Raw genomic sequence first — 12,509 nt, 5'->3', positions numbered from 1 at the left:
TGCAGTCACATGAGGCGTGTGCAATAATGTCTGTAAATGTTTTATTACAAATAATACATGTGTGTTCATCAGAGCTGGGAACTGTGCTAATCAATTTGGCTATAAAAAATGTAGTTTTGAGTTCACGTGAAGATGATGGGTACTTCCAAATGTTAGAGCAGATAGAGTGTTGTTGAAGTAGTCTGAATCGAGAGAAATCACTATCTGTATTCACACGCATTGTCCAAAGTTCATCCTGTAGCGAGTTCAAAGAATTGCATACTATTTTTTTCCATTCTAATTTTGATGGAAAATGTCCGTTTGTTAAGAAATCGGTCAGAAAGTTCATAATATTATATTTTTCCAATATTTTGATAATGTCTGGGATGAAGCCAAAGCGATTCAAAAAATTTTCTGTGCAGGCGAAAAGACGACAAAGAAAGGTTTTTTTCGGTAAAGTTTCTATATCCATATTACACAATTTTCCAAGGAACAACAGCTTTCTTTTTTCAATCTCGCATTCGATTGGACGGAGGCCTACCATGGTTTCACATATATCAGATCTTGTCATTTTTGGAAGTTTCTGTGCATGTTTTACGATAAGGTGTTGAAAACAGTTCAAAGTATTTAGGTCCTGCTTTTTTAAATTCCACCACATTTCGCTACCATATAAACACGACGGTAGCACTACTGATCTGTATAACCTTATTATAGATAAAGGATTAATGTCACCATTGTGAATGTTTGAAAGAGAAAAATAAGCTTGTCTCCCTTTTTTGCACGCATTCTTGCTTCTTGGCAATGATTTTAAGTTTGCTAGTCCGAGATGTTTATAAGCTTTTTGTGCTCATAAACCGACTATATAGATATTTTTATCAAAAAAATAATAAAAACAAAAACAAAAACACACAACTTAAAGCATAAAAGCGGAAGACAGCATGCATAACACAAACATACAGAGCACACACACACACATAAATAAAGTACTTTCGTGCAGAAAAAAAAGTCACAGGGACGGCTTTAAAGAAGACAGCACATGGACATAAAAGATATATACAATGTCTAAACAATTGAAATATTAGATAAATAATTGAGTATCTGCTAATTGTTAGGTAAGGTAAAATTAGCACATGGGTTTGAATAGAATTAAAACTAGGCAATAAACTAGAAATGAAACACATAAGACAAATAAAACTGAACAAAAATGAATCTTCAAGCACAGATACTTAAAAGACATGGACGATTCCTATCAATCAATCTTTTCTTTTGATTGGCAATATTCCTTTCTTATTTGATTTTGTCAGTATCTTGGAAACGGTTTGGCTAATCCTTGTTCTACAATGATTCTTAATAAACGATTCAGCATTGTAATTGAAGGGTGATAAAATAAATAGACGGTGGATATTTGAGAGTTAAAGCATCACATAAAAACAACAGTCTTCAGTTCATTCATACCCCTTTTAGAATTATGTTGATTAAATCATTGTTCGTCGTAGCTTTTCTTTAAGTACCACGGAAAAGTCATAATCAAACCACGAGACACTTTCAACATTTAATAGCAAGCAATATAATTTAAATTTACAGTTCACAAATTTGCTATTGTCTTAAAACAAAAGAAATGTTCAGACTAGAGCAATTCTTAAACAGTCTAATGATCCGTTTCAAAAGTAGGAATCTGTTTATAGGTTCTGTTTGTATTCTAAATAATAACACTATATGTTGAGTAAATATTTTTTTCTATTATATCTGGATGCTTAAATATTCTCAATTCTGAAATCGTAGTTCGATTCAGAAACACAGAATTAATTTTATTTGACCGTTCACTTTCTACACAGAATATTCACTGCTCACATGGGAACGGGGGCATCGGTTGAAGGAAAGAACAAGAAGCGCGGGACTAATTTACGGGAACCAGAGGAGGAAGAGGTGAGTACATGTTGCCGAAAATGGATGTTTCAATGCTCTGACCTGCCGTACGCTCATGGGATTTTTTTGCATGAAACCTTGGTGAAATTTCCGGCATTTACACATCCCCGTCTCCCGCCCATCTTACAATCACACTAGATTAAAAATCCTTATCTGCCACTTACTGACATCTTTCTCTCACAAACTACACTCAAAATTAGGAACATCATCTGCATGCAATTTTAAACCTTCTGTATCCGTTGGGTGACCTACTCATGTACCCCTTAATCGGTTCTTCACTAGTTCCTACTTTGTAACTTCCATGTTCATTCACATTCATTACAACACCCCAATATTTCCCTGAACAGTTTGGGTTACTTATACTTGATATTAATTTGTTTGTGACATCAGGTACACTGTCCCAGAGAGCTCGTCTTTGACCACTATAATGTGTAATGAAGATGAAAAACTTCATTGTTTTCGTTATTGTTGTGTTCATGAATATCAGCCACTACCTCTTAAAAATGTTGTCTTATCAAACATCCTGGCTTCATTTTCATTTGAGCCTCCCTTTCGTTGTGACCAGTGTTTGTTTCTGAAGCATGCACACCGGTATCTATGTCTATCCCAGTTTCAAATTCAGATTCGGTTTTAGAGTCGGTTTCGTATCGGTTTCAGCTAGCTTGATCAGCGTACTTCAGTCTGAACATTTTTTTTAGGATTTGATTTATTAATCATTCGTTAAGATATTCCTACACATCTTTCAAAATTATTAGTGTTAATGTTTAGAATTAATTTTGGAGGTAAAACTTGTAAATTAAAAGGGTTTGTACAAGTCGCAACAATTTTCTTGATAAAGGTTGGGAAGTTGTAATATGTACAGAAATATTTGTTCAGGTTGCAACTTGTATTTAGTGTGATACAAGTTGCAACATGTACACTAATTTTGTATATGTTGCAACTTGTACACAACATATACATCAGAGGACAATACCTCTTCAACAGAACGACAATCACCAAAACCAAAAACCATTAAACAAAACTAAAATAAAAATAAGCAAATGAAAAAAAGAAGAGAAGATTCGTGACAGTATTCGGCCACCAAATACCTGAGAAGAAAAATATTATGGTTACATCTTTTATATAATGAATTCTCAGATGATGACTATTTCAATGGATATATAGTACTTACTGTAATATTACACACAAACAAACTGTTAAAGTGGTTTTTGAATGGATACAATACATGACAAGTTTCAACAGTTTTTCGCGTCTTGTATGTTAAAGTACCATGTAACATGCACGACCGACTTCCACGTACGCGCTGAGAGGATATTGAATTAAACAGGGAGATGACGTAGCATAAAAGGCTAGAGCAGAGAACTTTTTCGCCCAACAATGAAGCTGTTTTTCTTGGCATTTTCTGTGTTTTGGGTCCAGTGTTTCGGTCAAGAATGTCAAACAGATGACATAGAGAAAGAACTTGCAAGTCTGAAGCGAGAATTAATGGATTTAAGTTGGAATTTAGAAGATGCAAAAATGAAAGAGGACGAATCAGGTATACAAACAATTTTATTTTATAGTAACATTTTTGTTGCAGATGTATTTTTATGAGTTATTCTCCCAACAAAATTGTTGAATTTCACTAATTTATTCTTCTCCTTACTACAATGACAAAGAATATCTCTTGGACCACTATCAGTAGGAAGCCACCCATTTTCAGGGTACATATGCCAGGTGACTGCATATTAATAATGCTAGCCAGTACTTGCGTTCGGATGTTTCTTCTATCTCTTTGGCACTCACTGTACTTTGCCGGTCTGAAACGAAGGAAACATTAGTGAATATGGCGATCTCATTACAGTTTAGAAACAACAGAAAGTAAAATAAAAATGAAAGGCATTATTGAAAGTAAGCAGAAAGTCAAGATGCAGTTAAATTCAACCAAAACAGAAACCATCTAGTTTGCTTGCACTTCAGTTACTATTTTTTTTTCTTGAAAATCAAAATCTTCACGTCTCAAATACTAATTCAGGTTGAATAATTGTCTTGTTTACTCTCTCATGATTTACTGATCAAATTCTATAGTCATTGGTGTAACATTTACACTACAAAGGAAGAAGTTAAGATGTTCGATATGGTCAATTAAAGACGCCTTGTAACACACACCCTGCAACTGTAATTTGATAACACTTGATAATTAGATAATTTCAAGTATTCAATACATATGAATAAGGAACTTGAGACTTAACGACTATTTGTTTTTTTTTTTCCAGAGCACAGTAGGTCCAAAAGAGAAGCAATTTTATTGGGTAGTGCCGGTTATCAGGGAATGAGAGGTCCTCCCGGCTTACCTGGTAGGTGATAACCTTTCATCTTATGACCGCAAACTTGGTTTTAGCTTTTTGCATTGTTTTAAGGTAGATCATACCTTATATTTCTAATAAATAAAATTTCCTTTTTTTTTTCTGGAAGATGACCTTGTATGAACAAACTTCAGGATTTTAATATAAAAATCATAAGTCACGGACTTCAAGTTCGAGATAATTCTAAATTTACATTAAATGACATTCTTTCGTATTTTAAAAAGAAAATTGGGGATCACCGAACTCTCATTCTTGTAATATTAAAAAAACTAAAATTCTCATTACATTTCTATGGGACATTTTCCCGCCAATAACGCCAATTATCTCCGCTTAAAAGAGATTTTATACAGTTAATGTTTATAATTTTACCATATAATTTTTCAGGTGAAAAAATATTTTAAATTAAGTAAAACATAGTGTTTTTACATCACTATAAACATTATCAGTTCATTAAAAATATAAATGTCTGTTTAATTTTGTAAGATGACAGAAAAGAATGCTCGGTGTAAATAGGTATGATCTACCTTAAGTTAACGTATTTCTAGGCTGTAGAGCTAAGGCTAAGTATATTACGTGATTAAATTAATTTTAAAACCATAATTGTTCTGAACAAGTTTTTCATGATTTCATATGAGAATGCTATCATGTACTATGAAGTTGAAAATTAAGATAAAACAATTGTATGTGATTCATCACTTTTTTAAATAACAAAAGACAATTTTTGAAAAAAAAAAAATATGTAAATTTGTAAATACTCAATGTTTCAGGGCGTGTCGGAGTTCGGGGTAAAACAGGAGAACCAGGTGAACCTGGTCCCCGTGGGTTCAATGGGACTCAGGGTGAAAAAGGCAAGCAAGGAGTTCGTGGAGAAATAGGCATGAAAGGTCCAAAGGGAGAGGATGGTCCAAAAGGTCTAAAAGGTCCACCTGGATACCGAGGCTATGTAGGACGAGATGGTCGCGAAGGTCAAACTGGACCCAAAGGATTCCAAGGCTATACAGGTTATTCTGGACAGAAAGGAAAATCAGGAAAAACAGGAGTCAAAGGTCAAAAGGGAGAACAAGGCCTCAGAGGAAATGTTGGTCCTTTCGGACCTCAAGGCGAGGTTGGGCGTAAGGGAGAAAAGGGCATGCCTGGTCCAAACGGAAAACAAGGAGATAAAGGGGAAATAGGACTTCCCGGATTTTGGGGGATGATAGGAAATAAAGGTGAACCTGGTCTGCCGGGTATGATGGGACCAAGAGGACAGAAAGGGGAACAAGGAGACAGCGGAGAACAGGGAGCGCCTGGTGCAAGGGGTGGAATCCTTTTTGGATAGAAACTAATGGTTTTGCTAAATTCATAGCATTAATGCTAAATTTATGAAGAACTTGCTGTTTTTGTGATATAATAAGTGAAGCTTATTAGAGTTATGACATTAATAGTTAGCTAATACAGGAATCACTAATTGTTTTGTGATAGGTGCTTATTCTATTTAATTTGTAAGTTATTTTAAAACATTTGTTAAATAAAATATCTTGAACGATTGACTTAAGCTTACTGTATTTTATCTATATGTAATTATAATAAGCTTAGTATCTTCTTCAAAATATGCCTCCATTAACTATTGGAAAAAAGGAAACAGAATAAAAGCGGGTGTCAACGATATACAAATTGACTCATATGTATGTTTATGTGGTAATGTTATAATTTGGGGTTATTTCAAGAAATCAAGGCGTACTCAAAAGCTCGCAGATCCACATTGTTTATTCCGTATTTTCGATAATCAAATTCCCTAATTTGATATCATCATATATATTGTTTAGACAGTATAGTACCACGGTTCTCAATAAATTGTAGGTCAACGTTCCTGACATTCCCCGGGATGAAATATACCCGTCACCACATCCAAACCTCATAAAGAGGAATGAAATATATCAGCCATGGAAATACAAAGAAGTTGTAAACCATGTTGTCAAGGTAACGGTAACATACAAGAAAAATCAAAGTAGTAGCAACTTGAAGGCGACGTACTTCGTTTTCAGTATTCTCGACCGAACAACTGTTTCATATTAAGAAACTATACAAAAATACGAAGAAAACGTAATAAATATATAACGAAATTTCATCTGCTTTGTTGTAGGATTGATACTTTAACAAGATTTCATTTCCTTAATCATTGGTTCATTTAATATAACTTAGATATAACAAGATAAAGCAAACCTATCAAAACACATAACAAATAAATGTGATGATGTAGATTGCTGTAAAGAAGAGGGACAAAAATAATTGTAGGCACCGCCGCGACTACAGAGGTCTTATGATGACCTTATAGCATACCTAGTACAACCATTCAGACATGAAATGCAGAAACTTCGAGCCATCTTTGTTTGGATGTGTACTCAGCAGATAGACAGTATGTCATACAAAGGTTACACAGAAAAGATGTCCACACAGGATGTTGCTGCTACACCAATGGGATATTTTAAACTAATTAAACATAAAAGGGCTTCGTATGCAACTTTCTTTGCCCTTCTTTGCAGGTAAAATCAACTTCGTTTTTTGCACTTAAAGTTGTTTTTCTTGTTATATATACATACGCTTCCCCAATCATACATTGAATATTTGTCTTACTATTGTGGGATATTTATTGTTTGAACTGTATGCTACTTCACTATAACTATCTTAAGAATAAAAAAAATTCAAATACAAAAATAAAGAATAACAAATTTTTACTCATTTCATTCTTAAATGAATTCATGGGAAACCACGACTAGCGTAATAATTCGGACTCAAATATCACAGACAAAGACCGACTTTGAAACAGCATATAGAAAGAGTTTTATATGGTTCCGTATCATATTTCTAGGAAGGCAGGGATAAAATGTGTTGTGATTAAAGGTATATCAAAAAGCATGGGCTACAATGTGGGGGATAGAGAATTATCCAATCTTAGAACTAAATGGAATGCTGTATATATCAAGGACAGTTGGAGATTAATCCATCCACTTTGGGCCTGTAAATCTGTCATTGGTGAGTAAGATGCTTTTTTTTAAATTTTTTTAAGTTCTGTAAAATGATCGATCAGTTACAAAAAAAATTATGTAAGAGGAGAATGAATATAATGGTTTTTATTTTCAAAATAATCAACGTATTTCAGAAGATATCTGAAAACATGCGACAATGATGTTATACATGTTACAAGAGATTGATCAATTGTATTATCAATCACACAACGGTCACATTTTAAAAGTGAATTATATAATCTTTTAATTGAACGAATGTAATCAGTTTTTATTGAAAACTGATCGTGATTATTCTTAGCAATCACTTAATATACTTAATAACGCAAAGTTTAATACGTGCTATTCGTTTTTTCTTGTCATATCACCTTATGTTCAATTATCGCCAGGAATTCATTATTTGACTATTGAACTAATTCTGATCAATTTGTAATAGATTTGATTTGTATGTTGTATTGCATTACATTACATTGGAACCATTAATTTTGCTCGAATTCATCTGCCACAAATTAAGCAATATAATAGCTTACTAACAATAATTTTAAAAAGAAATCAGTTTTTGATAGATTGGTATGGATAAAGCAACTGAATGATTCTTTTTTAACTTTAAGTACATTTTAACTACTTAAAATAAACAGGTAAAGCCGATTATACATCATGGACAGCGTTCTCTGAACAACCAGAAGAAACAGTCGAAGGATGGACAGTTCAGAAGATCAACGACTTCTTTTTCTTGACAGATCCACTGGATTTCATTCACTTCTGTTTCCCTGATGACCCAGGTTGGCAGCTTCTAGCAAATCAGTACCCAATACAACGATATATCCATCTACCATTTGTCCAAGAAGCATATTTTAGAATGGGTTTCCGTCTGCTCTCACAACATTCTTGTATCATGAAGTCCATGAACGGACAAGTAGAGATCGTTTTCCGAGTACCACAGAATCAAAAAGTACAAATGAACTCCGAATTACTATATAGCAAGAAAAATAGTACGAACATAGAAGGTGACAGATACAAGCTGGATAGGTTTGTCATTATGAGCAAGGATTCCACAACGTACACATTCCTTATTCGCTTTCCACACGAAGGTACCTATAAATTATCTGTTTTCGGAGGTGGTCTCAGGCATACTGTTGTCCCATGGCTGGCAGATTTTCAGCTGAAATGTGATAAGCCAAGACTTAATGTCCAACCATTACCCGTGGCACCATGGATAGGGTTTGGAGTAACTTATGCCTTTGAGGATTCTGGATTGGCAAATCCAACAGAACGGAATGGGGTTCTCTATATGAAGGTTTTTCATGACACAGTGTTGTCTTTCGACATAACCCGTCCGGTTCAAATTGAAATTAAGCTAAAGCATAATACTCTTAAACAGAGAGAACTAGAACATAGAATAACCTGGAAGAAATCACCGTCTCGCTTTGATATATTTGTGAAAATTCCACAATCTGGCGACTATGTGGTCAGGATCTTTATCCGAGACAAAGGGTCGAGGAAAAAGTATAGAAACTGCATTAATTACCTTATTACCACAGATGACCCTATTCACAAAACCAGGAAAGGATACGAGGTGAGTTTATCATCAATTTAATGCAACATCTCCTAAATATTTTGAATTATTAATGAACTTGAACACAAACCAATTTTAAAATCAAGAATTGCACTGGAATTTAGTATAATAGCTTTACATTCGAATAAATTATTAACCATAGTAAACAAACAGAAACATAGACAATCGAAAGACTAAACAAATTCAAAAGGTAATATAAACGGGATGTGCACAAGAAAACCAAAAGTCAAACGAAAAGAAATCCAAAATATTGAACCTGAAGGACTTTATGGAGTATATAGCATCAACTGGTAATGTTAAGCCAAAACACGCTTGCTTTTGTTTCATGTATCTAGGACGCAGCTGAAAGGAATCTCAGAAATTGTGTTAAAGATGTTACAAGCCAAAGAGATATTGACAAGATAAAAAATACCATACAGAAGTTCAAGCAGGCTGGTCTGGATGACAAAGGGGAGTATACGAAGGCAAGCGTCAAGCTGGAACACCTTGAGGTCAAACGAGGTAACCAATTTATGCTAAAAAAAATTAAAAACCAAAGTACTGAAACATTTTAAAGGAAATGTATCACGACAGAGCTTTTTGTAGTATGATTTTGTCACCATATTTTTTTTTAAATATAAGATTCCTTTTTATGGTACTTTATTCAGCTTTATTGGATGGAATAAACGCCAGGAACCGATCATTACTTGTCAAGGCTATCAAGAATGCCAGGGATGGTGGATACAGCCAGAAACTGGAAAAGTTAATCAAACAAGCAGAAGAGACGCTTGAGGAAATACAGAAACTAGGACTTCATCCGATTCCAAACCTAAATAAAAAGATCGTGTCTGAACTGGTCTCGTACAAAATTCCTCACCAGATTGTTTTTGATATGTGTTATGCGACTTTCATTTTGCTTGGCGAAAATGAAAATGATATAAGGGTAAGATTTTGGCAACTTAGCAAGTAAGTGTTCATACATCTTAGGATCAATACATAATAACAAACCCACTCATTGTTTACGTGAGTGTGTTAAGACTTGGATTCTCATGATTTTTTGGTTAAACAAAATATACTGAGAATGTAATGTAAACAGGTGCGGATTCAAAAGGGGGGCAAGCGTACACAACTATGAACATTTTTGTTTTGCATGAAATCTGGATTATTCAATAAGTCATCGCCTTATTTTGTTTATTCGCTTCACTCGACCACCTTTTATTAATACCCACTTACCTGAAATCCTGTTTCCGCCCCTGGTAAGATCTATTTATGTATTTCACTCAATGAAAATGAAAATGAAAATACGTACATGTATGTATATAGGGTATAAGAAAATAATTTAATTTCAGAAGTATCTAGCCAGTTTCTGATTGCATAAAAAAATGTCCATAATTTCATAGACAAAATTTTGTGACTGACTTCATCAACATGTTTTAATGATTTCCTTGTTAAATTTTGATACTAAAATTAAAATATTTCACGGTTTATATGAAATAACCTCAATGCTCGCGGTGTACGCTTAAAAATATGCTGCTATGCAAGTTATTGAGTGTGACCACGTGACTGAGATTATTTCTTCATAAACCGAAAAAATAAAACATTCATTCTTAAAATAATCATACCTCTTGTTACTGTATATATGTATTTATGAATAACAACATACTTATCACTAAATACCGACTGTCTTTCAAGAAGGTACAGCAATCATCAACGGTGTTTTTTTTTTCTGTAGAACTGGGATTATATGAAAGGGTTAATGAAGAAGACAGGAAAAAAGAACATAATGGATAGATTCCGGAGGTTTCGGGTAGACGATGTTCCAACCAGGGAGATTGGAATCGCCCAGAAACTTGTTGTGGATTATGATGAAGATACAATAAGAAAGATAAGCATTGGAGCCACATCATTATTTAATTGGGTAACTCCTGACATGTTCACTCAATTATATCTAATTCTGCACTAAATCAGAATTTATTTCATGTTTATTTTTGATAATGCTAAAATTACCTTTCTTCGACTTAAGAGTTATCAGATTCATAAGTTGGAAACAAACATACATTTTTTTGCTATGTACCGGAACCTGGTTCTTTAAGTATGGTTTGACGTCATGACCAAAATTTAAAAAAAAAACAAAACAAAAGAAACACTATATTTACCGAAGTATAAAGACAACTCCATTGCACTAATACCGAAGCCACAAGTCAAATGAAATTAATCGCTTTGTTTCAGCTCATCGACATTCTCCAGGTGGACCACAAATCTGTTATGTCGACCCAGAGAAGCTATGAAAGTCATCGTCGATTTTGAGATGTAGAAATGTATTAAACTGGTGCTCTGTGCGACTAGAATTGCTTATGCCATTACGGGAGATAAACAGACACTTACCCATTTAAGTGCGACTTACAAGACAACAAATGATATTTAGGTAGACAATCATTCGATGAACTGTCTTGGATATAGTCTATCAGCAAATTACCGGCTTAAGTGTTTTAGTCACCCCTGTCACAATCATTTGAATGTAAGCATCATTTCGAAAATTTTAATGCATATTCAGTCTACAATCATGATGCATTTAATAATATGGATTGCAGTTTATTAGAATTTGGAGTATCAAATCTTTCCAATATAAAACAATTGGATAACAGTTAGGACATTATATGGTAGAATGCAACTAATGGTGAACGAAGAGTGGGAGGAATCGTGAACTACTAATTAGGTGTGTTTCTGTTCATTATTGTTACTTTTTTAGCAATAAATGCAAAGCTGCAAGTTATCTGTCAAATATACAAAGAATATGGGGTAGTGCTTCATTGATTATGTTAAACAGTACTTCTGAAAATAAAAAAAGGACAAAACTTCACCCTATGCATTTTAACATGTTAGTGGACACATTTGATAAGATTTCTATCAATTTTCTCATAATTTCAGGTATCTAAAGATTTGCAATGTAAATTTAATTGAACGATATCATTTATGCTGTATTTTACACTATTTTTGTTATAAATTTTGTAAAAATGCCTAAAAACAATTGATTATCAGTGGCAGATCCTGGATTCACCACTGATTATTACATACAATGATCATGAAAGAGGCGGTTAAGATTTATTTTATTCGTGAACCATTAACTAAGCATGTTACAACCAAAAAAAAAAAATAATTTGCTTCTATTCAATTTGATTTTAACATAAAAGTAACTAACATAAAAGTAATTAACATAAAAGTCAGAACAATATCGACAATGGGCTTAGGCACAAGTTGTACAACGTACACTGCCTCTACTACATATCATAAAGTACATTGCAAAACTAATACATCTAACAGGCCATACATTTTGGCACTAAGATAAAAATGTAGTGAGAAAACAGAGAAAAAAAAAAACAACAAAAGAAGACCGACCGAACAAAAGTCAAAAGTAATGAAATCAAGCGCATTTCGCCAATTTGGCAAAATGTACATATTGTGGGGCTATTTTGTACTGAGGTTTCCGTGTTGTATGTAGATTAACTGTAAAAAAAATATTGGCAAAGGTGGTACACATTTTACTAAACATTATTTAAAGATCTAATGTTTATTTTTAGGGCGGCATTTTATATAAGTTGAACAAACCCATTTCTACAAAATAAGCGATGCAAATTTTCAATGATATGTATATAAACACTATGCAAAGTTTGAATGAAATTCGTTAAATACTTTTTGAGTTAC

The 12,509-nt window shown here is 33.6% G+C and overlaps 2 protein-coding genes across 4 annotated transcripts; both read left to right on the top strand.

The window, feature by feature from the left end:
• The first annotated feature begins 1,663 nt into the window (after positions 1-1,663).
• LOC148621904 (hillarin-like) lies at positions 1,664-11,576 on the top strand. 3 transcript variants are annotated; one of them, XM_088576744.1, is made up of 9 exons: positions 1,664-1,905; positions 6,090-6,209; positions 6,525-6,772; positions 7,099-7,262; positions 7,891-8,828; positions 9,164-9,329; positions 9,476-9,750; positions 10,540-10,725; positions 11,037-11,576. In XM_088576744.1, exons 1-9 carry the CDS (start codon positions 1,831-1,833, stop codon positions 11,112-11,114), a joined length of 2,250 nt encoding a protein of 749 aa, XP_088432870.1. In that variant the 5' UTR covers positions 1,664-1,830; the 3' UTR covers positions 11,115-11,576. The 3 variants fall into 3 exon arrangements, with proteins under 3 accessions (XP_088432870.1, XP_088432872.1, XP_088432871.1); XM_088576745.1 differs by lacking the exon at positions 1,664-1,905 and adding an exon at positions 5,617-5,731; XM_088576746.1 differs by lacking the exon at positions 6,525-6,772 and having other exon boundaries at positions 1,876-1,905.
• LOC148621905 (uncharacterized) lies at positions 3,212-5,779 on the top strand. The gene is made up of 3 exons (XM_088576747.1): positions 3,212-3,442; positions 4,161-4,241; positions 5,018-5,779. The coding sequence occupies exons 1-3, from the start codon at positions 3,283-3,285 to the stop codon at positions 5,566-5,568; spliced, it is 792 nt and encodes a 263-aa protein (XP_088432873.1). The 5' UTR covers positions 3,212-3,282; the 3' UTR covers positions 5,569-5,779.
• Positions 11,577-12,509: the final 933 nt, after the last annotated feature.

This window comes from Perna viridis, chromosome 3 (assembly GCF_037379345.1).
Source record: "Perna viridis isolate PV_CMFRI_1.1 ecotype Kerala chromosome 3, ASM3737934v1, whole genome shotgun sequence".
Classification (NCBI taxonomy): domain Eukaryota; kingdom Metazoa; phylum Mollusca; class Bivalvia; order Mytilida; family Mytilidae; genus Perna; species Perna viridis.
Note: the sequence above shows the minus strand (reverse complement) of the source record. Positions and strands in the feature narration are given on the sequence as shown.